The 25,393-nt window shown below is 42.7% G+C and overlaps 1 protein-coding gene across 1 annotated transcript; it reads left to right on the top strand.

Moving 5' to 3' along the window:
* Positions 1–4: 4 nt before the first annotated feature.
* AUTS2 (autism susceptibility candidate 2) lies at positions 5–24,551 on the top strand (the record flags this gene model as incomplete). Its single annotated transcript, XM_010024100.1, has 13 exons — positions 5–129; positions 1,491–1,744; positions 2,488–2,708; positions 3,141–3,185; positions 7,107–7,202; positions 8,902–8,973; positions 10,693–10,722; positions 11,595–11,666; positions 14,818–14,959; positions 15,481–15,558; positions 16,908–16,991; positions 17,868–18,090; positions 22,780–24,551. Coding segments are annotated over 13 exons (2,682 nt in total), but the record flags the coding sequence as incomplete, so codon positions are not given.
* Positions 24,552–25,393: the final 842 nt, after the last annotated feature.

Raw genomic sequence — 25,393 nt, 5'->3', positions numbered from 1 at the left:
GCGGCCGCAGTCACCGGTGCAGCCGGCACACCCCAACCTGCCCCCGGTGCAGCCGCATCCGGCCTCGCAGAGCCTCTCGCAGCCACTCTCTGCCTATAACAGCAGCAGTTTAAGCCTCAACAGCTTAAGGTAGGTGAACAGAACCGCGTGCGTGCTAGTGCCCCGTCGTGTTTTGGTGCTTGGTGGTAATCACAGAATCATAGAGTGGTTTGGGTTGGAAAGGACCTTAAGATCATTCAGTTCCAACTCCCCGCCATGGGCAGGGACACCTTCCACTAGAGCAGGTTGTTCAAAGACCCTTCCAAATTGGCCTTGAACACTGCCATTTCTCCAAGTACTGACATGCCCTGGAGTGAGAAGCATGGTACAGCTGCTGTTGGCCTGGTGACAGCCTAGCACAGGCCATCTCACCCCAATGACTTTAAAGCTGAATTTTTTTCCTCACTGCTGACCCTTTGCATTCTCCAGCATTTTTCTCTTCATGTGGCTGCAGTGGGATAAACCTCAGCTTTTATAAAGGGTTTATGTCTAGCAGGGGTTGACAAAGTCGAATAGAGAGACTAAAGCAACATGTTCACAGGAGCCCGTGATGTCTGTGAGGGTGGACCGCAGCTTTCCCATACTCCAAGATAATGCTGTCAGCACGAGGTTGTCTTTCCCCAATCCAGCAGGCAGTTGGTGTCCCTCAAAACCTGGTGAACCAGCATTATGGTTGCTTCATGGTTTCACTGAAGACTGGGAGGTGTTTAAGACTTTGATTTATTTTTAACCAAGTTGGTATTGCTTGTCTTTCAAAATCACTGCAATAGCAGCATGTTGTTACTTGAAATAATGACAAGTCGAATTAAGCCCTAGGTGAATATATTTTCAGTACTCATTAGTAGGATATGAAACTGAAGAATTGCAACCAGTGTAATCACAAATACTTTTCTGACTTGTCTTATCTCTGTCTATTGTGGGGGTAGAGAGGCATTAACTGCACAAGAAGCTTGTATCCATGGTTGCCTTCTCAGCTTCGTTTCACATTTTCTGCAGCCTTTCATCTTACTAAGTCATAGGGAAAAAAAATTAAACCTTTATTAATGCAGTGATCACTGATTTTGAGCTTCATTTGCCTGAAAACATGAATCAGAATCAGTCATGTAGAAAGGACCTGATAATTAAGTAATGAATGCAGAGGGCTGATTACTCCTTTGTGTGTCATTCCTGTGTTGGTGGAGGACAGAATATCAACCTCTTACAGTGGGGGAGAGTGTGTCTCGGGTTTTGGTGTGGAGAGACCATAGGAAGTAAAAGCAGATGGTTGGAGAAAGGAGTATCTCAGTGGTATTGCTAGAAAAGTAGAAGAGCAGCTTGCATTTGTAATATATAACTTATATTAGTAACGTGTTAACGTGAGCTGGGCATAGCCTGGTGGGGTTATATATGTGTATGTTTGGAGCTTTTCCCTCTTCCATACAACGCTTAATTGTTTTTCCTCTCATTAACAGCAGCAGCAGAAGCAGCACTCCTGCCAAGACTCAGGCCCCTCCTCCTCACATCTCCCACCACCCCTCAGCATCACCGTTCCCCCTGTCTCTGCCCAGCCACAGCCCCCTGCACACCTTCACGCCCGCCCTGCAGCCCCCCGCGCACCCACATCACCCCAATATGTTTGCCCCTCCTACGGCCCTGCCTCCTCCACCGCCACTGACGTCAGGGACGCTGCAGGTTCCAGGACACCCAGCTGGGAGCACTTACTCAGGTGAGAGGCAGGCAGAAACCTGTTCTCTGGGTTTAGCCAGAATAATTCGGTTTGGGCCTTTTGGAGAGGGCAGTTGGTTGGGTGGAGGCTGTACCCGTTGCTGAATGATTTGGAGAGATATCAAAGCTAAAGAACACCTGCACATACCCAGTGACATTTCTTCTGCCCTGGGAATTAATATTTTTGGAGGGCTGTGGTGTTTCCATGTCTGTTTTCTTTCTCCCCGTGGTAAAAACACACTAGAGTTCATAATGTGCCCACAGAGGATCTGTAAGTCCCCTGGTGAACTTCTTCACTGCAGTTGCGGTCTGCACTTAGCATCGCTTCCCTGCCTAGAGGGAAGGTCTCCTGTGGCTGTGCACACAGTGGTCCTGAGCTCATATACATACAGGATCTGGGGGTGAGATGTGGAGGTTTTTATCAGTGGAGAAAATTGTGCTCTTTTGAACTTTGATTGTGGGAGATGTAACATGTCTGCTCCTCCCAGGTCACTGAAAGGGAACTGGGGGAAGAAAACGGAGCATTATCAGCATCTGAGTAACATCATTTTGTGTCCATTAGCAGTAGCCACTTGATGTTTACTCACTCAAGCTCCTCACCTATTTAGAACTATGCCAACAGTGGCATAATTTACCACCAGGAAGCTTTATATACAACGTTGCTACTGCAGCCAGCAAACAGTAAGTGGCATGAGGTCTGGGAGAGGCCCTCACATGGAGGTTGTTTTACTGTTTGTATTCCAGAACAAGATCTCCTCCGTCAGGAACTAAACACGCGCTTTCTGGCCTCGCAGAGCGCAGACCGCGGGGCGTCGCTGGGCCCACCACCGTACCTGAGGACCGAGTTCCACCAGCACCAGCATCAGCACCAGCACACACACCAACACACGCACCAGCACACCTTCACGCCTTTCCCGCACGCCATCCCACCCACTGCCATCATGCCGACGCCAGCACCGCCCATGGTGCGTACCCCAGGCAGAAATGTGAGGATAAGTAGAGCACAACTCTATTCTTTATTACAAACGTTTCAGATTTGCCAGGTTGTTGGGGCAGGAGGACGCTGCTGCCCAGGTGTGGTTGGGCAGGAGAAGGGCTGTCCCTTCCTCACGGTAGGTTCAGGGGGCAGCACAGGGGCTGAAGGAGCACTCATGCGTGGGGCTTGCCAGAGCTTAGAGTGGTGCACTCTGGTGCTTCCTCCTTCTCCCTTGTCTCATAAAGACCTCGGTTTACTTTGAAGAAAGAAACATCCCCAACAGTTTCATTGGAAACTTAACTTTTCTGCATATTTTTTCCACTCTGTTGGTTGCCAAATAGAGAAATAGTCTTCTATTTTACCAACAGAAGTAAAGCAAGGAAATATAAAGTAACTAGTTTGTGCTTTGATCCCTTTGCAGTTTGACAAATACCCTACAAAAGTTGACCCCTTCTACCGTCACAGTGTGAGTTTTATTACTCTGTTTAAAACTGACTTAACTGCTTTTCTGTGGTGGGTTGGGATCACCACTCAGTCAGCAGCACAGTGTCGAATCTCCCTAATCATCACTCCAGGATTTACCATTACTGTTCTTGGTCGCTTTGGCTTTTGAAGGCTTGCATTCATGGTGCTTGTTTCTGATAAAGATGCAGTATCAGCTTTTCCAATCAAAAGATCTCTTGCTCATACACCATTTGAAGACAGGTTTGTTATGAAAAAAATGAGGCAGAAGAGCTGACTGTTACATGAAGCAGGAGACAGCAGTAGTTTCATCACGATGTTTCAGTTGTGCCACAAACCCTTAGACTGATCTTTTTCCTAGGAAACTTGAAATGAAATGACAAACTATCATACAAATCCTTCAGGGATAGGTAATCTAATAGTTTTCCTAATATATCATATTTTGTTTTATAAAATCTGAAAACTTGTCTTATTCTTCAGATTTCAGAGGCACATCTGATCCACTGGCTTATGTTCTGAAAGCCCTATTTGATCAAAGCAACATAAATCAAGCTAAGCACTAGACAAGTTTCCTAAGAGCTACCAAAAATGTTATGTATTGAGATGAACTGATTTTTAATATTCCAGTTAATTGCCAAGCTTCTACTCTTAAGAGTTTGAATCTACTGATTGATTTGCTGCTGAAATATGGGTTGCATTTCCTTCATATGATTGGCAGAGGCAGGGATCTGGTTGCATATGACAAGAATTTGTAAATCCAATGGTGATATTTTGATGAGAGAAGGAGTACTGCATCAGCACTCAGAAATCTGCAAAGCACTTGGCTTTATGTGTTGGTTTTGCTTAGAAGTGGAACTGGGCAAAAAAAACTGGTTAAGACGATAGTGTGATGCTTTCTGCTGTCCTGATTAAACACAGTTCCTGCTAAAAACTCATCCCTGTAGTAAATGTGAATAGTCCTATTAATTTCTGATACCTCATTTGAGTAACTTTAACTGTGTTGAGTGTTTGCAGGATCAGAGCTCCAGGAGTATTAGGCAAACATTTAAGTCTGTGCTAATCACCTTTGCTCAAAAGGGTAATGCTGCTCATTTGCATCATTGTTTGCAAAACTGCAAACTTACTTGCTGAGCTTTACATGGATTCAAAAGATATATTACCATCCGTGTGGCATGTTGATTGAAGCAAGAACACGGTCACGGGAAATAGGTAGATGGATTTTAGACAAATGAAGCACAGACATTGACATGAAATACAGGAAACATTGCTGAAGTCTCTGACTGTATATGCTTTTCACATTCAGTGACAGAATCTCTTACAAATCTGGCAGCTACCTGAATTGTAAAGGTCACGGTATTGCCCCCTTTAAAGCTAGGAAAGGCGTCATGTTATTCTTTATTAGCCAGTGAGCCATGCTCTTGAACTTGGCAGAGATCTGGTGCCTCCCTTGCCTTTCCTTCAGGAAAGGTTTGTCCTTGCAAAATAATCACTGTTGCATCTGTTGGCTGTGTAGCAAGCTAATAGCAGATCAACGTGATGGCTACAGATCATCTTGGATTAAGTCTGTCTTAAACTACAGCAGAGACATACTAGCCAGGTTATGTCAGTAATCTCTTCTGGTATGACTACAGATTTGATAGGTAACAGAGGAACTGCTTGCAGCAGCATCTTAAGCAGCTGCAGTACCAAAAATCATACTTTCAGTGGCATCCACACCACGAATTCAGACACCTTAAAAAATCTGGCAATGTCTTTAAAGCTTGTAAGTGAACTTTGCAGAACAAGGTCTGTTTCAGGGTTAAAATCAATCTACTTCAGAACAGGGAATGCAGCTCGCATAGAAGCTGCTGTAGAGTTTTAAACCAGTTTTCTTTCTTGGTATCTTTGATTCTCAGTTGTTTTTCGGAGATGGGGGCGGACAGTACAACGACTTACTGTAGCACCGTGAGGCGTTACTTTTACCTATAGTTGATGCCAGGTGTAGTTTGACATTACAATGCACCCAGCCACAGGAAAGCTGTGGTTACTACATTGTGCCCTGAAGAAAGCTAGAAGGGGAAAATGCTGCTCAAAGAAGAAGGGCTGCTGGGGAGAAAGGGAACATTGCCTATGGAAGATGTCTTTGGAAAGTTGGAGGAATTGAGCGGATACAAAGGGATTCTGGAGATCACATATTTATATTTTATTAATAATTCTGACCTTGAGGAAGGGTCACATTTGATGAACTTACTTGTTTTTATAAAACTCCAAGGAGAGCATTCCTTATTATTTGTCATACCCAATAAAATATTCAGTGTTAGGTCTCTTCCCATTGTTTGGAATTAGTCCATTACACACAGAATTACATGTAGAAGATCTGGAGGATTTATAGCATATTTTACTCATTAAAAGTTATTGTAAATGAGGACATGTGTCTCTTAATGATTTCTCAAATGCCTACAGTTCAGTATCAACTAATCTCAAAATGTTTTCTGCATCATTGAATGGAGCAGGTCCAAATTAAAAAGAATTAGGAACAACAATAGAAATGTGAATGGAAGGAGGCTCGATACCGTGCTTTTAAACAGCAAAAAATCTTTTGGTACCTCTAAAATACTGAAATATTTTCTCAGCTTTCAGTAACTATAATGTGAATATGAGCTCGCAAGATAAGCAAGTAGAAGGAAAAATGTTCAGGAAAAGCCTGGCATAAACAAATTCATCAAACCTTTATGATACTGATTTACCCTGGGATGTGATTTTCCCAGCGTTTGCCCACTCCACATGGCCAGTCTTTTACTTTGCCCAGTCCTGCTTCTGTTCAGTTGGCCATTAACTCATTTATTTTGATCTTAAAAGTAGCCTACAGTAGATTGCTCTTTGGTCAGCTGTGTTCTGAGGTGAATTTTCATCAGCCAGACAACCCCATTAGGTTTTTGGTTGGCAATACCAGTGGAGTTAGCAGCTGTCCCCTCTTAGATCCTGAGCCTTCACAGTGAGAACATCTTTGGAGTGTGATGCTTTGAGCCCCCAAGACAGCAGTTTTGTGTATAACCTCAGCATTTTCCATGGAATTGGGCGAGTTCACCGTATTACACCATGAGTAAAGATTCGCAGCCAGACCACAGGGACAAGATAAGATTTGATGTTCAGGTTTATTTGTTTGTTTCCCTGGTGTTTTTCTGCATTAGTACAGAACAGCTGGTTGGGTTTTTGTCTAAATTCTCTTAGAACAGATATATTGGGATCAGAGAGGTCAGCAGAGATGTGCGCTGCTTTATGCTTAGTAGTCTGTCTTGATAAGAAAGTATCCTAAATTTGGGGGGTGGGAGGAGTACCTGCCTTAATATTTTGTTTAAATAATAATTTAAACAAGTCAGATGGTCTCTGTTAATCTTAGCTGTGGCAGGATATCCTCTCAGACAGGCTAATGAAGTATGAATTGTGCGTGTTTTCCTCATTTCCTACAGATACTATTAAATTCCTAACATACTAATGGAGTTTTAATGATACAATGTCCTAGAACTCATCAGGGTTTTCTTCCACTGAACACTAGATTTCTGAGTCTTCCTTGGCTCAGTGTTCTGCCTTTTCTCTTGAACTGGCTTGCAAACTGAAGCCATTTAAAACCTCTACCCAATTTAAGAATTAATAATTGAATGAAAAAAGTCTCTCTTATGCTATGATGGCCTAATCCAGGGAGCAGGTTGCTGGCTTTATGAGTTTGGAACTGCTTTTAAGCTCTAAACATCATGACATTTGTCAACATTTCATTGACTGCTTTAACTAACATTGTTACAATGAGATCACTCTTCAATGCTTCTCGGTTTTCTCCATGTACCATTTTCCCTAATATTATGCACGAATGCTTTCCCTGTCTTGTTCAAACTCCTGGGGTCCTTTTGACATGTGCTTGTATTTATGTTCTTCTGTCTTTTTGTTCCAGCTGTTTCACTCCTATCCTCCAGCTGTATCAGGTATTCCTCCCATGATTCCTCCAACCGGCCCCTTTGGCTCGCTACAGGGAGCATTTCAACCCAAGGTAAGAAAGGAATTACTGGTGTAGCTGTTACTGCTCAAACACACGGGTGGTGTGAGCTGGGTTAGGTTCAGGGTTAGCATGTGGTTCAGATTCTGGAGCAGTGGAGATCTTGAGTTACAGCCTAATTCCACAGAGGACACACTGGCTTTTCCCAAATTTACTACAAAGAGACGTTGTTTCTCATTAGATTCAGATACTTTGAATCATAGAATCCCAGACTGGTTTGGGTTGGATGGGACATTAAAGCTCATCCAGTTCCAACCCCCTGCCACGGGCAGGGACACTTTCCACTAGAGCAGGTTGCTCCCAGCCCCTGTGTCCAACCTGGCCTTGAACACTGCCAGGGATGGGGCAGCCACAGCTTCTCTGGGCACCCTGTGCCAGCGCCTCAGCACCCTCACAGGGAAGACCTTCTGCCTCAGAGCTCATCTCAGTCTCCCCTCTGGCAGGTTCAAGCCATTCCTCTTGTCCTGTCCCTCCATCCCTTGTTCAAAGCCCCTCTCCAGGTTTCCTGTAGCCCCTTCAGGCTCTGGAGCTGCTCTAAGGTCTCCCCTTAAGGAGCCTTCTCCAGGCTGACCCAGCCCAGCTCTCTCAGCCTGGCTGCAGAGCAGAGCTGCTCAATATATCTACATACATTTAAAATAATTCTCCAGAATGGCATAGTTAACTTTAGAAGCAATATAATTAGTTCTCAGTGTGCATTAATGTAAGATCATGTAATAATCAAGATTTTAAGAACTCATGATCATTATTGTTTACTCATTTCCATAATTATCTCACAGCTCCACCACAATGCAAGACACTGATTTAGTTCTCCTCTCATTTGTGGTAGCTGGGATAGATAAATGTGATGAGCTTGGGTTTTTTTCCCTTTTGTTTTCATGAAGTCACTCTTGATTTATAAGTGGGAGGAAATCATACTCTGTCGTCTGTAGTCTTTGCAACTAAAGACTGAAATCAAGGACTGAAATTTCTGCAGAGAAGACACCTTCTTTCTTAAATTGGCCCATCCACTGTAATGACTGAATATGTAAATTGCAGTTCATTAGTGGAATTCTTCGTATGTATGGTAATCAGACTGTTAACAACTCTGTTACTTAATTGTTAGTTATACTGGAGCTGATTTCTTTTTTTCTTCATTTTAATGTAGGAAGAAGCTCTGTCTAAATGTAGGGTTTTGGTTGATTTTTTCCCCACAAAGCTGCATTTTGTTATATTAGCTGAATATTTACATTCAAATCATGGGAAAAGCTTTCATTTTTGTCAACTGGATGTTGCTTTTTCCTGCTCTCTGTATGGTAACAGTTCATTGCGGATGGAGCTCAGACCCTTGCACAGTGACTAAGGAGAATGACTGATGCTTTGTGCGCTGGCAGTCAGGTTAGCAGCTTTAGCCACTTCCAGTGCTGTATCCATAAGGAGCAGAGCACAAGTTGGTCCTCCGAATACTGCCTTAGATGCCATACCATAAATATGCTGCTAATCAGGTTTTTGACAGTGGATTTTCCAGTGTAAACAGTTGCTGTTCCCTCATGTGTTTTGGACTAAAATAATGGGAAGTTGGTGGACAGTGAAAGTTTGAAAATTGAGATAATAATATTAAGTGAATTATAATGGTTACCTCTTTCAAAAGTTTACCTTCATTGCTCAGGCAAATGCAATTGCTCATTAATGCTGTCTTTCCTTGTGGTATTTCTAGACTTCCAATCCTATTGATGTTGCAGCCAGACCTGGAACTGTCCCACATACCCTTCTGCAGAAAGATCCACGGGTCTGTATAAAATGTTATGTTTTTCTCAAGTAAAGCTTTTCCTCCTGAAAGCCTTGAATGCTAGAGCTGCCATCCTCAATACGTCCAAACTAACATCCTAAAGCTAAAGCTTGGCCTGAGCTGTTTAAGTCACTGAGAACTAGAGAAGTTTTATAAGAACAATTGAAATCCGGATCTTTTGTTCATCACTAGCAAAAGCCAGTAGATGCTCTGCAGTGGAAGAGCTCTTTCCGTGCTGTCAGCAGGCACCCTCCCAAGCCCAGGGGTAAAGGCATGAAAGTCCAACAGAGGAATGTACAAACCTCTTCAGGATTTATGTTTGTACTCTGTAATTGTTTTGAATGTGGGTAACGACAGTTATTCCCTTGGTTACTGTATCATTGATTGCACCAGTGAAATGCGGATGCACTTTATTGATCACTTGGTGCCTCTGGATTTTCAGGTTCCAGCCTATGTGAACAGCATTTATTGTCTCAGCGCTTGGCCTCAGCTTCTTTCTGCTCTTTGTGAATGCCCGTGGGTTGTTTGCGTGTTTGACTGAACATACATTGTTTGTGAGGAGGAACATCATGCGCTTGTATTTTTAGCAGAACTCTGACAAAAGCTATGGGAAGCTCTCCCTAAAAATCCCTCTTGTGCTATGGCTGAACTTTGAAGCACAGCAGAGCTATTTTCTTTGGGTAATGCCAAGTTCCAGTACTTTGATTTGCTCTGAATTGGTGCTGTTGTTGTACTTCATACTAAAAAAACCCAATTTTTTGTTTCCATTTGTTCTATCTAATTGAAAAGATAACTAGAGCCTCCCATCATTAAGTCATTGAGGTTTCTACTCCCTTGCAACTGGTAGTATAGTTTCGATTATTTCAAGATGATGTATGAAGCCATCACTGCATCTGCAAAGTACTTCGTACCCCTGTAAATCTGCTTTAGTATTGCATTTCAATAAAGAAAATCCAAAAGAAATGAGAAATACCCAATAAATTGAATTGATTTTCCAGCATTAATTGGTGAAATATGAGCAAAAAGGGAGAAGAAAATTATTTAGCCCCCAAAAACAGGCTACACAAAAGAATAATAATGAGAAAATTGGGGGTTTGTACAGCCTCTCTTTACCAGCATCTGTTGCACTGTGAAAAATACTTAAGGCAAAGCCCTTTTGTGATAGAGAATGCAGCAGGCAAGCACTCAGGAAGGGCTGTTTGAAGGTACAAGCCAGGAGCCAATGCCATAGATACTGAGCAGACAGTCCCCGCTTTGCAGGGGCACATCTGAAATACATTCCAGCCCATTCCAACACACCTCATGGGCTCAAGCCTGTGAAGAAGGGCCCTGTCCGCTCTCCAGTCTTCTTGCAAGGCAAGCAGCTCAAAGATGAGAGCAGAAGTCTGCCCAAAGGATAGCTCTGCGTTGTTCTTCCGAGCAGTTATCCACCCGTTTCTGTAGCAGTAAATCAACAAATTACTGGTGATGCCAGAGGACAGTGTGCTCTGTGTGAGGCTTGTTTAGTTGCTTGTCAACACTTGGGTACAACAGCCATGGGGGGAGGGAGAGCGGCTCAGATACGGAGGCTGAGGACTAATTATTATCCGAAAGGGCTTCATTTGAAAGTAAAATGATAACATTTTAATTTCATCTCTTAATGAAGCAATACAAATTTGTTAATTAGAGCGATTGTTTGAGTGACAGGCATGTAACCAAGCTGTCATTTCTTCTTCACAGTTGACAGATCCGTTCAGGCCCATGCTGAGGGTAAGAAATCTTCTTGTGATACAGTTTGTCAAGCTCATCTCAGTCCCCACTGGGTTAGAGCAGCAAACTCATTACAGAGCCATGCTGTGTTCCAGCTCGGTGCTTTACACCCCGTTTGCTGAGGAGCGTGGTCAGTCCTTCTTACGCATCTTCTGGTCACTTGAGGAAAAGGCACAAAGTTGGTTTTTGTTCTTCTCATGCAACCCCTTCCATGAGTGCTAGAGGTTAAATATTGACAACTGTCCTATTGTGCTGGCTTAGAAGGTCTCCTGAGCCAAATCCTAGAGAACTACCTTGGCAGGGATCCCCTGTCATAGAATTACAGACTGGTTTGGATTGGAAAGGACTTCATCCAGAGGGAGTCAGATTCATTTTGAAACCCGGAATGATGTTTGAAAGCACTTCCATTTTCACCTTTTGGTGGGAAAGCTGGTCTTGGAACAGCTGCGCTTTGGGAAGTGAACTCCCTGTACAGTTATGAAGCAACCCAGCCATGCACAGCAGCTGCTAATTGGGAGACGGTTTCATTGATTTCAGCAACACAAGCTGCATTCTCAGCCAGTGGCATCAGAAGATTACAAGAGCGGGTAAAACACGAGCATGAGTTTATTCGGAGAGGAGAGAAACCAGGAGCATTCCTGGATATCCAGATAAACTGCTTAGGAAGGGACAAATTCTTTGCATGCCTGGTTTCCCAAGAGGACAGAGAGGGACTGAATGAAACCTTGTGCTTCCATTGTCTTGGCGTGGAGAATCCTCTAGACCAAACCAGACTGTGCTGAGAGATGCCAATAGCTGCTAGAACTAGAATAAAAGCATCATAAAGTTCTTGAAGGGTACTGATTCATGTTGTATCCCTTTGTTTTTTCCAGAAACCTGGAAAGTGGTGCGCTATGCATGTCCACATCGCCTGGCAGATATACCATCACCAACAGAAAGTCAAGGTCAGTGCTCCGGGCATGCCTGAATTTCACATGAGGTGCACAGGGCAAACCTGTGTGAGGAAGAGTTTGCCTCTCTCTGTCAGCAGTTCTGTGCCATGGCTAATGCCTTGTTAAAGTAACCATATGTAGCATGACAGTGTAACACTCCACTTCATAGAGGTGGCATCTCAGAATTGAAGCCTCAAAGGAATGTCTGTGGTAGCTTGGAGCAAGGACACCAGACCTTAGGTGACAATCACGGGTTCGTAGCTAGAAAGAGATAAATGTATGTGCCTTTGAGCTACAATATTGCTTCTGTTCATGGCTGAGGACACAAATGTAGCAAGATTGGCTTTTTTTAAGCCTGGAGTAGCTAGCACCTGTATTCCATTCCTCTTATTAGTGTACACAGACAGAAGGCGGTACAGGAAGATTCCTGCTTTCCTTAAGATGCTTCATCCAGTGTGGGCACACAGACTTCCATCAGCCTTTTTCCCAAGTTCTCTTGTAGCTGGAGGTTGGGACCTCTGCGTGTCTGGGCTGGTCAGGCAGACACAGCCTCTCGGATGGGGTAATGTTATCCAGACACTCTCATTGCACTTTTCTTTGTTATACATGCTCTGAGAATTCAAGGGTAAGGCCGTGGCCAGTTCAGGCTCTGCTGAAACAGAGGTCAGAGAAAAGCAAATAATTTATTCTTCTAATAGTTAGGGTATTTCCAGCCTTACTTCAACTGCATTTTCATGGTGCATGGACTCTGTGAAGAAGATTTCTTTCTCTTTACAATACTTTCACTGTACTTGTCAGTGAAAATTCTGTGTTGCTCCTGCAGTTGTTCAGTAGGTCAGGGAAGGCTGGTGCTCTTTGCTGTTCATCCGTGTACTTCAGGAGTCCATAGCTTGTGTTGGGAAGTACAGTAAACATGGAGTCCATTACACTTTGCAGTCTGTGTATGCAGTTGAATTGTATGAGGTAGTGCTATAACAATATGAAGATGTTGAACAGCTACTAAAACCTGCAGCTAATAGAGTTTAAAAATAACCCTTTTAAACAAGGTTGACAGGTTAATTTGCTGCAGTAGACATATCTCTCTTCTCTGCTTCCTTATGTTTCCCCTGCTAGTGATCTTCATTCATCTTCCCATTATCAAAAAAGACAAGATTATAGACCTCGAGTGTTATATGTCCTTTTTCTTATTTTATTGAAAAGGTATTTTCTTGAAATGAAATTATTATTCCCATGCTATCTATGTCCTTTGATTCTTCCTTGATTTGATATTCAGAGAGAGGTCATACCCATGTATTTATTACTTACCGTAAATGCCATTTTCATGCAGCCATTTCTTTTACCTAATGCTTTTCTATTTTGCATGTTAAAAAATAGGAATAAAGCCCAGAAGTACAGGAAAGGATGTTTCTTGACTTTTTGAAGCTGTGCATGATAATAATTTCAAGAGTAACTGGGAAATGTATTTCACTATCTCAGTTCAGTCAGAACATTAGGTATGGTCTGCAGTCAGTAAGGCAAGTTGGCTGATGTCCCCATGGGCTGTCAGACTCCCACACAGGAGCAAGGGCCACCAATAACCCATGTCACTGAGGGCTCATCTACATGGTTTGTGAATGATTCCAGGGACAGTGACTCCAGCACTGCCCTGGGCAGCCTGTTCCAATGCCTGAGCACCCTCTCTGTGAAGAAATTGTCCCTAATATCCAGTCTAAACCTCCCCTGGCACAGCTCAAGGCCATTTCCTCTTGTCTTATCGCTTGTTACTTGGGAGAAGAGACTGACGCCCACCTCACTACAACCTCCTGTCAGGTAGTTGTAGAGAGTGATAAGGTCCATTCACAGTGTAAAAATCTGGCACTCAAGCTTCAAAGGAGGCATGTTTCTAAACTTTACTTCCTTTAAAAGCATGACCTTCACTTGGCCATCTTTCCCATTTCAGTATTCTTGGAGACCATTATGTCAAACCATTGCTAAAACCATTTTTGCTGTTGGTTTTTTCTCCTCATAGCTACATAGACATGTTACTAGCACTTGAAAAACAGCTACTAGGCATGCACATTAACTTGGTCATAACTTTTTAATATGCATATTTGTATCACTGTAATGGTCTGGACTCCGAGCTGGCACAGTATTAAACACTGATTTATAAAGCGTAACATGCTGCAGAATGACTGTTAAGATCTACTGGTTCAGTGTGGCCCATTTGTAAATCCTTTCAGCTGACCTGCACAATTAATCAGCAAGCCGTGTTTGGGAAGTTTTGGCAGCACAGGGAATTGGGAATTTGGTTTTCCTCTTCATTCTCTAAAGCTACTGAAGTAGTGGCCACTGAAATGAGTCCATGACGTGAAGAAGAGCTCATCCTTCATCCATTTAGCATTTACAATACAGCTACCTCAGCAAATTTTCCTTAACCAAGAAGCCTGCTGCTTCTAATACCCCTAGTGATGGAGTGCTTTGAGTTTGGAGTGCAGGCAGTCAGAATTGGACTTCAGTTCTTTCGACTCAACCATGCTTCATCTGTAATTGGATTCATTTTAGCCCCTCGCTTGCTCGGTTGCAGCCTGGGAGGCTCTGAAGATACACTGATACACTGCATCAAGCATGTCTTGACTGCAGCTTCACATTTAAATCCGTGGTTCTGGTGTCCACTGTCTGGCAGGGGATTGCTGCAGGGGGAAGAGGTGAGCTGGCAGCTGCCCCTGCTGCAGTTGATGCTTTCACCCAGCTGTAACAGGCCTGTCCACCCAGGATCAGATCCAAGCTAACATTCCTCTTCAGCTTTCTTGTTATTATTTTGAGACAGCCCTGTTCTTACAGCTAAGCAAGCTTCTGAGGCCTCTTCAAAGATTTTTATGTTTGTTCTTTAAGTCAGGTCTGAGCTGAAATGCTTTGCTCTGGAGGGATGGATGTGAGCATATGTGAAACACAGTTGAGATTGGTGTGGAAACGTGCATTGGAGCCTGAGATTTTCTCTCTCTGCCTTAGATTCGCCTTCCAGGAAAACAGCTGTGCACCTATGCTCAGCGTCCAAAAGCTAACATTCTGCTTAAAACACGAGTTAGTATGAATAAATTGCTATAACCACATCATTCTGAAAGTGCCTTTTACTGCTGTTGCACAGGGCAGTCTCTTCCAAATCCTGCTCTCTCTTACATTTCAGAAACAGATGCAGTCCGACCCGCACAAGCTGGACTTTGGCCTGAAACCGGAATTCCTGAGCAGGCCACCAGGTCCCAGCCTTTTTGGAGCCATCCACCACCCCCATGACCTGGCCCGGCCCTCGACTCTCTTCTCCACAGCCAGTGAGTACTGAGAAGTGAAATTTCCTTGTGGCACACTCATAAAATGCTCATCCTTGCCATGTTAAAAGGAAATTTCCCATATGCTTTGGCTTATGAACTCTCTGGAAGATGTGCCAGGGGCTGTTAGTCTATTTGGTAAATATATTTTAAATTATTCTCTATGCTTTTGAAAAAGCCCAGCCTGCTGGAATGCCATATAGGTAGTAAATGGAGGAACATTTCTTCACACAGTGATGTCTAATGCATCACGGAGGTGACAGGTTGGAAATAAGGTGTATTTCACGTTTTTGGGTTTTTACCCACACTGAAACATTTCCCCCCTGCTCCTTGTATGCTAACTGGGAATTTCAGTTTGGAAAAGCAGTGATATTTATAAGATCCTGACCCAAGAGCCCTGCCCAGTGTGCAGCAATTGCTGTGCACGTGAGCTGCCATTCAAGAACCGATAGTCAGGCTCAGGGCACAGTGAATCCCTGTGGAGCTTTTGCTAGGAATTGACCCTTTCTGCTTTGTTTTGGCAGGCGGGGGTCATCCAGCTGGCACCCCTTTCGGCCCACCACCTCACCACAGCAACTTCCTCAACCCAGCTGCTCACTTAGGTACGTTCTCTTTGCAACTAACTAGCAGTGAATATAACTCAGAAGTGACACGCATTGACCGTCGAGACCATTGAAGGTTTCTGATGCGGAGACTCTTTTGACTATCCTGCCTTCTTTATCTTTACAAGTTGCATGTTTTAGCCATTACCCAAGGCTAAGTAATTTAGACCAAAGAGGTCTAAATACACATCACAGTTTTGAAATGCTTCCGAGAATATCTGGGCGTTAAGAGGAGCAGAGTGACAGGGCTGGTTTAGGTTTCACTGTAGCCATGTTTATAACCAAGTCAGAAAAAATGCCATAAGGTTAAGGCTTCAGTTCATAGAGATGTTTCTTTCCTTAACTCCTACTTAGATTGTCTGCTTTTCTGTTTAAGTGAGTGGGAAATACAGCTTTAGAATCTTGTGATCTGGCCTCAAATGTATCTGTTAGTGAAAATTAGCAAATGCACATTTAAAACCAGAACCACCCAAGTTACCAGATGTTATTATTTCCCTTCTAACTTACTGATGTAGCAGGGTGGTCTGCTGCTTATGGGAGCATCTGAGGTGAAGACTCTAAGCTGGCATTTTATTTTGCATGGGGAAGGGTTTGGGAGGGTCACAGAATTGATACAGCAGACAATTGGAGGTTTATCATTCTGCCCTTAGCTGCCTATAGAAAAACTAGGTTTGGTCTTCCTGAATACCAGTGTTGGCATTTATCAGAAGCAGTTTCATCAAAATGGTTAGACTTCCTTAAAATGAAGTGGGAAGAGAATTTGCTTCCCATGACTTACCTATGCATTAACTACTGAAAAAAAAAAGTCTTCCAATACTTTTCAGTCCAGTTTTCCATATGGTATTAGCAACAAATATCAAGAGAAATACAGAATGTTCAGGTCAGCATGACACACCAGTATAATAGGACTTTTTATTTATATCCTGCCTGTGGTTTAGGAGACGTGGCCTGAAGGTGTTAGGAGACAGAGTTGCCAGAGTTAATAATAGTCTTGCTAGCCAGGGACATTTCCTGACAAAGAGCATGGAATTGAATTGGAAGGGAATAAAAGGAAATAAAAAAGGAGATGTTTGCAGGTTTTAAATGAAATAGCTACTTATGCTAAAGCACAAGCCCTAATACTGACTCTATTTTAACATCTTGTTTTGATTTGAAGAGGAAGTTTTCCTTGTAAGATGATCCCGTGCATACTGTCTGCAAAAAAATGGGGTTTATGTCCCAATCATGGCTGCATTGTGGGAGGATGATGTTCAGCTGCTGATGGGCACAGGCAGAGCTCTCATGCTGTAATGCAGTTGGGTAACATGCTCATGCTTCATCATAAGCTGCAGCTCTTTCTTGGTTTGCAGAGCCTTTCAATCGACCCGCTTCCTTCAGCGGCCTCACTGCGGTGGGTAGTAACGCCTTCGGGGGACTGGGGAACCCCACAGTCAGTGAGTAACCTCTTTGTTTATCAATTCCTCTTTGCTGTGTAGCTCAGGATATTGAGCAATGGGGGCTGTGTTGCTTAGACCACATACCACTAAGAAATTGGAATTTGAAAAGTGACCTTTTTCTTGTAAATAACAGCAATTTTTAGTCATCAATAGATTGTTTTCTGTTAGTTTTACTTAATAGCTTGGGTTCAACGTAGTGCTAAATGTCACCATTACATCATTCAGTTAAAGAAAAGGGGAAAAAAAGAATATAGAACGTTTGAGTTGAAGGAGTTTGTATAATTTCTGATGGTTCTGTTGCATGTTCAAAGCTGTTTAATGTGTGCAGCATCCCTAGCTGTTTTTTTTTTTCCTTTCTCACCAGTAATCCAGGACATGTGCCTGGAAAAGATCACTAACCTGCATTTATTTGTCCAGGATCATCAACATTTCTCTAGATTTGGCCAGTCACAAAAGATCATCCTTTTAAAAATCACTGTGTTTCTTCATACTTCCAATTTGGCATGATTTTGGTCACGTATTATTTCACTTTGGTTCAGGATCAAATGCAACAAGTTCCATTATTTATAGTCTGTATAATGGTCATTTCCTGGTGTCGCCAAAATATTTGGAATAAGGATCATTGTCACTTTTATCTTACTGCTTCATCCCTTGTCAATTTTATCCACAGCATTTCCCCTTCCAATTAAAACAGCTGCCCATTTTTAGGAATGAGACCCTCTAATGAATCTCTGTTAATTTCCTTTCCTTTTCCAGCTCCCAATAATATGTATTCATTTTAACTCTGAGTGCTGTAAAAGTTGTTTTGGTAAGTACCTTCACTAGAGCATACCTTTTTCTTAAACCTTTTTGTTTTCCACTTCACCATTTCAGCACCCAACTCAATGTTCGGCCACAAGGATGGCCCCAGTATGCAGAGCTTTAGCAACCCTCACGAGCCCTGGAACCGACTGCACCGAACTCCTCCTTCGTTCCCGACCCCTCCGCCCTGGCTGAAGCCAGGAGAGCTGGAGCGCAGTTCATCTGCTGCAGCTCATGACAGAGATAGAGATGTAGATAAACGAGACTCATCTGTTAGTAAAGATGACAAAGAAAGGTACGAAAGAACACTTCCAAGAATTGTCTAGTTCAAAGCTTGGGGCTCTGTTCCGCTTTTAACCCTTCCCAGCCTGGCACATTGTTAAACCAGAGCTTCAGGAGAGGGACACCTGCAGACCTGACACCGTTGTTGCCTACAACATAAGGCACCACGGATGATGCAGGTTTCTAACTGAGGTGTTTCCTACTGCATCTGTTTCTCTTCTCCCTTGCACTGCACTTCGTGAGAAGGAGCTTTGCTGGAGCAGAGTTCAGGCTGTGTCAAGTGAGAATAGAATCAGACCCACACACTGTTACCTTGTGGGCCACATTGTCACAGGTTTTCTAAAGACCTAATGTGTAGATAGGTGCCTTGCAGGATGATAAAAAGGATTGTAAAGTCTATCAGATGTATTATCTGCATCTTGGAATACTTAAATAACTTCATAAATTGGACCCTGTCTGGAAAACAAATAATACTACCTCCCTCTTCAAAAATTGACTGACCCAGAGGGACCACTGTTGGAGTTGTACAATTATAACACTGTAAAATGCCCAAGCTATGTCATGTTCCAATACCACAGCAAGTTTCAGTGCATGCAGTTCACTAAATGAATCTTAATTCCCCTCCAAAAAGCCACACACACACACACATTGCTGTTAAACACCTTCAGGCACAGCTTTTATTCAGTGTTTTACATGGATTTGCACACTAACATGTCCAGGCTGGGAAGGGTTAATGGAAAGTAAAACCTGGTCATATTTTTTTGTCAGGACTGTTCCCATTCTACAGTTAACTTAGTAACAATTCCTCTTAGCATTTAAGTACCAAATTATAAGAATTTGCCATTCAGCAAGTGTCATGCCTTCCTTGAAAAATGTGGAGAGGCTGATTTCAGCTTTTTCAGTTGTGGCTTAATGGCTTTCCTGTTCAGTTTGCACATTATGTTGCTACATAATGGCTCTTTGTTTCTAATTTTTTACCATAAAAGAGTATTTAGGAGATGTGCTTTTCTGACTTCTCTGTCACTAACCCAAATATAGGCATTAGTAGCCTTTTCTAAAAGAAGTTATGCTAACACATTAGATATTCTAAAAATACATTGAAGAGCTTTTCTGTATTGATGTGAAATGTGAAGAGCAAGTCAAACTACAGATCTTTTCACCTACATTTTCCATTTGGAATATTTTCTGTTTGGTAGCATAGCTTCATTATTTTCATGTCTGGTGTTAATGCTTCAAAATAAATTGCTGTTACAAATTGGGGATTCTGTCCTGCAAAATGCTTAAGCATGTGAGTAACTTTACTGGCTTGAATGGCAAAGCATTTTAGTTACTAATGGTACGGGTAGTCTTTAGAATTATCTGATTTCAGTTGGTGTTTTGTTGTTTTCTTATCAAGTGTCCCTGCTGAAGAAAATCCCTTTCCAAAATACATTCCTTGCAAGCTGCTTTGGCATTGCCTGAACTCCATATCATAGCTCAGAACATATTTATTTTCAATAATTTGAGAGCTTACAAATGAGCATCATTCATGCTTCATACTTCTGCACAATTACGGCTACCAGTTTTAGTACAGTAACGGTTTCACTGATCCAGTGTTGCTGCGCATCCATCTGTGTGGTTCTGAAGAGTTCTACTTTGCAGCATGCTCACGTTGTTGCCTGTAGAAGATGCTGAGAATCCCTTCCTGGAGATGTGCTTCCTATGTAGATAATGCCTGAAGCAGTTTGTGAGCCTCTCATACCTGTTCTTGCACCCAGTGGCACCCAACAGGGTGTGGATGTAGCCCTGCTTTCTAGTTGAGGTCCCAATCTTTGTTACCTGTTTTTGCCAAAAAAAACCTTAATTTGCCCAAATGAGAGAACTGGGAATCACGCCCAGAGGTATGATTTCATCTCAAAATCATCCTGTCATCAAAGGTCTAACTTTTATCAGCCCCCAAACGGGCCATCTAGATTTCTTCTGTTGTCAGGTGCTTCAGAAGTGCCTCCTAGGTTGGCTCTTCCCCATCTAAGCTTGGTGTTAGAGTGGGGTGCAGTGAATCACTGGTTGGTCTTCTTGGATAAGCTGCATGGCCACTGTCCCACAGCCCCCTGCCAGCTAGATTGGGTAAAGTAAATCCCTCAAGATAGCTTAGATTATACGAAAGTACAATCTATGAACCTTCCCTTAGGTGCAGAGCAGGCTGGGCAGTTACACTGCAGTGACCCGATACAGGCTCCACCTTCTCCTGGAGCATGGTTTGCAACTGCAAAGGGTTTTTTTATTTTGCTTTAAGAACTCTCTTATTCCAGCCCAGCATTAGGGAAAAATCAGTAAAAGTAGCTGCTGTGAAAAATAGGATTTGTTCCTTCTCAGTGGTATTTTGTTCAAAAGATGTCACTGAGCAGTTCCATTCTAATAATGACATTTAAGTGTATGTAATCCCAGAGCATTAAAAAATCCCACCCAAGAATCTATTGATCTTTTTATCAACATAAATGAAGCAAAGTACTCGTCATAAGATACTCAGCATGTTTCAGCGTAGCACGCACAGGCTCAAAACATACCTCTCAATAAAAAGTTCATTTGAGAACATGATCTTAAGTTTCTCCTTTTTGGAGGCAGAGGCTTAGAGCTGTTCCTGTATTATTGACCTAAGGAGCCCTTGACGAATCTGAGGATAAAAAATTATTCCCTCTCTGACCACTGAACTACATGTAGTTCACTTAAGAGAGCTACATAATCAATAGCCTCTTGAGCTAATACCATCACTGTAATTGAATAGGATGACACTGGCAAAGGAATATGTTCTTCTGGTTGCACATGTATTTTTCTTTAGTTACAGAAAATGCCTGTTATTGTCTCTAAATTTTATACATAATTTAAAATATGTTAGTTACATAGAAAAGAGATTAAATAGCAGTTAAAGGACTCAATGAGCTCTCCAAGTGAAATAAAGCAATTGAGGGTGTCCTCTGAACTAGTCCCATGGGCACAATGAATAAAAGACCAGGTATTGCAGGGTCCAGCCTCTGCTTTCCCAGCAGAGTCAAAGAATCAGGTCTTCACTTTGAGAAGCTTTCATTGGAGTGCCTTGACTTGGTCTCACTGTGTCCAGATCTGGAAGCTGTTAAGTCAAATGAAAATCAAAAGGAGGGAAATGAGAGCCAGGACACAATTTCCAGGCTGTTCAGGGCACAGTCAGAGCAGAACCTGGTACCAAGGAGTTAGTTGGTGCTCAGTGCAGTCTGGGCAGTTCTGGTACCAGAAAACATTCGTAAGATGGAGCATTTAACGGGCTCATTCTGGGCTCTCAGAGGTCTCTCAGACATGGCCCATAAAATGACAGTTTCAACAGGTCAGTTCTAGACATAGTAAAAGATGCATCTGGTAAGATTATAATAATGAGAGTTCCCTTTTCAAAGACTTTCTTTTCTGCAGTTGCTGCAGTTTCAGTGTCCAAAAGTACCTCCGGGTAGAAATCTTACACAGGTCAGTTCAGCAAAGCAGAAATTGTGCAGGTGAAGCAGCAAGTGTCCACTCCAGAGTCACCCTCTGAGATGCCCTTCAGCCAGCCAGTATTGCTCATCTTGCCCAGAGTGAGTTCCAACCCGCTGTCCTCGTCCAAGTGTGTTCAGGTTACACGTTGCTGAAGAGACTGCAGCACCCAAAGAGAAACCATGTAAACTGGAGCTTGTGGGGACTTCAGGGGGACCTCGCTTGCTTATCCCTCACTTTCGACTTTAACAGCACGTTGTTCGACACCTGACATGGAACAGGTTTTCCATGCTCAGCCAGCAGCATGTGTCCAGCACTGGATATCTGCAGCTGTCTTTTATGGAGAGACTCTAGCTCAGAGATCAATTGAAATGAGCAAGAGGTGAAAATCTCTGGAACTGAGGGATGAGATTTACCTAATGAATTTGATTCATGGTAATCTGAAGAGCAGCTGACTCCAGAGAGATGATGTTTCCAGAGCAAGCCTGAATGATGGGCATGTAGGGTAGACGGATCTCAGCTGAGGAAGCCAACACATAAGCTATGCACGATGGCCACCTCTATTAAAACACTTGCACTAAGGGAGAAGTGCCTGCCTGTTCAGAGAGGTGGATTGCCAGCATCAGTACTGGTGTCTTGAGAGATTTCTTGTTTCAGTCTTAAGAAGTAAATTGAACTGTAAGAAGTGCATTGAAAAGCTTGAAGATTGAAGAGAACAGAGAAAAGAAATTAATAACGTACATAGGTCTAAAAATGTTTTCGAGTCAGTTGAACTATTTTCCCAAAAGTATTCTTAAAAGAAGAAGCAGGTAAAATACTATTAACCATGAAATTTGGATTTAATTACCTCACTTTTTTGGATAAAATTAGTATGGTTTTATTTTTCTCTCTCTTCTTTGCAAACAGCTAAGGCTGTTGTCTTAGAAACACGTACTAGAGGTAGATTCCCTTGGTAGCCTTCTATGGACTTCAGTGTTTGAAATCTCAGTCAGCTCATTCACAAAGCAGCTTTGGGGATCTTCTTCTTCTGGGCCAAGATAATAGAATAGGCCTAGGTTAGAGATGGGATGATCTTCTGGTGTTCGGGTGTGCAAAAGGAACAGTGCATTTAATGGTGCATGCTATGAGCTTTCTGCAAAGCAACAAGTATTAATCAGACACCAGAGATGCTTTGTTTTATTTGCAGGGTCTCATGCCTTCATTTTTACACTTCTCTTTCTTCCAGGGAGAGCATTGAGAAAAGACACTCCAGCCATCCTTCGCCAGCACCTATCCATCCAGTAAACTCCCTCGGACATAATCGCAGCTCGAATGAGCAGATCAGGAGCCATCTGAATCCCGAGGTTCGAGAGAAAGAGAAACCCAAAGAACGAGAGAGGGATCACTCCGAATCTCGGAAGGAAATTAATGTTGAAGAGCACAAGGTGAAGGACAACTATATTTCGGAGAAGGAAGGCCTGAGCCATGAAAGTCGAGTGGTGGAAGAGTCTAAGCAAATGCCCAGGGTTCCTTCACCCTATGCTAGGCCCCCCGTTGTGGAGAGCACCAGGCCTAACAGTACTTCAAACCGTGAGGCTGAGAGGAAGAGTGAGCCAGCGTACGATAATCCGAAGAAAAGCAACGAAGTCAAAGTGAAGGAGGAGAGAAAGGAAGACCACGATGTTCAACCTGAGGGACCTCAGACTCACAGATCATCTGATCAGCCACCACCTATATCCACATCCAATGTCCATCCAAGTCCTTTAGTGTCTATGCCCATGACTGTAGGCGTAACTGGTATACATCACATGAACAGCATCAGCGGCCTCGATAGGACTCGCATGATGACCCCTTTTATGGGAATTAGCCCGATTCCTGGTGGAGAACGTTTCCCGTATCCTTCTTTCCACTGGGATCCAATGAGAGATCCCTTAAGAGATCCATACAGAGAGCTAGATATTCATCGGAGAGACCCCCTGGGCAGAGACTTTTTGCTAAGAAATGACCCCCTTCATCGTCTTTCAACGCCAAGATTATATGAAGCAGACAGGTCATTCAGGGATCGGGAACCTCATGACTACAATCACCACCACCATCACCACCACCCTCTCTCTGTTGACCCTCGACGTGAGCATGAAAGGGGCAACCACCTGGATGAGAGGGAGCGGTTGCACATGCTCAGAGAGGACTATGAACATGCACGCCTGCACTCAGTTCACCCCGCCGCTTTGGATGGGCACCTGCCTCACCCAAGCCTGATCACGCCAGGACTGCCTAGCATGCACTACCCCAGAGTCAGTCCCCCAACGGGACACCAAAATGGCATCCTCAACAAAACTCCCCCCACAGCAGCTCTCAGTGCCCCTCCACCTCTTATTTCTACTCTGGGACCTCGGCCCGGGTCTCCCAGAAGGACTACTCCTCTGTCAACAGAGATGAGAGAGAGGCCTCCTTCTCACACCCTCAAGGACATTGAAGCTCGATAAGGAGAGTGAGACTAAATAAAAACCAGAGAAAGAAGGACAGAACGTTGTAAATGAACATAATATAAAGACCTTCTTACTAGTCATTGATACAGACTGGGGATGTGACCCACTGTACAATATGTATAGACCTGAGTGCAAAGATTTTGAAATGGTTTTTTTGTATATTATATGTTGAGATTTTTCCAGATCTTTTAGCCAAGTCCATGTTCCTCGTGTCTCCTCCTCTATTTTATTTCTAGTTTAAAAATTTCAAAATTTGAACTGAAGAACAAGACATTAATCTGAATGATTTGACTAGCAACAAGCCACCACCAGTGTCAACCATACAAAGCTCTTTCAGACCAGAAGTGAAGACAATTGTAGATATTTATGTAAAAAGATTGCTTCATGGGTTAATGGTTCATATATGCAAAAAGGGTAAGATGAAAGCTTTACTTTGTACAAATGTAAATAGATAAAATTAAGTAACATAATACATTAATACTTCTTAAACTGTGCTATTTGCAAACTTAATATTGATCAACACAGTCTGCTTATGCTGTGTTACATATATTGTTATAGACAGCTAAACCCCTTCAACTATGCAATGAATTTTAAGGCTTTTCACAAAAGCCTTTATAACTCAAAGGAGCCTTTTCAACACACAACATAATTAAAGTCATATTTTCCCTGAACAAGCTCATCTATAATAGAAACCTCTTTCTCTTGCTTGTTTTGATGAAGAAACAGCCCATTAGAAGTGTCATTTTCTGTCTGAACCCCTGCACCAAGAGGCTGTTGTTACTGTAGCTCATGTACTCCGTAGAACCCGTCAGGGTTAGCAGTGTGTAACCTCTGGTACTGTAGTTGTACAGATTGGGTTTCAGTCACATTAATCTGGGTTAAACAGAGTAATAATCAAATGCTGAATATTTTCCAGAACTTTGTCACTTCACATGTCAAATTTATTTTGGAAGAACATCTGCTTATAGCCATTCATGTCTGGGTTTATTGCCAGTGTGGCGTTTTTATCTGTACACACACTGGTTTGGGTTTTTTTAAATGATTTTTAGCTACATTGAAACAAATCCTACAAGAAAGGTAATACTTTTCTAAATGATGGATATGTTTTCACTGTGGATCAGTAGTTGAATTAATGAACTCTGATGCAGATTTCATAATGCAATTTCTTGTATTTCAGTTGGTAATAAAAATCTGTGCATAGCTAACAGGCCAGCCTTGTTGTTCCCTAACCACAGAAGACATGAAATAACCTGCAGAACATAGTCCTTTGGAAAGATATGCATCAATCTTCTGAAATCTGTCTTTTCATAACACACTTTTTTATACCGCGTTCAGTTTCTTGTCTAAATATTTGGAGAGAATATGACTTTA

The sequence above is a fragment of the Nestor notabilis genome, unplaced genomic scaffold, assembly GCF_000696875.1.
Source record: "Nestor notabilis isolate BGI_N333 unplaced genomic scaffold, ASM69687v1 scaffold15371, whole genome shotgun sequence".
In the NCBI taxonomy this organism is placed as follows: Eukaryota; Metazoa; Chordata; class Aves; order Psittaciformes; family Psittacidae; genus Nestor; species Nestor notabilis.
This window is presented reverse-complemented; position numbering and strand designations above follow the sequence as displayed.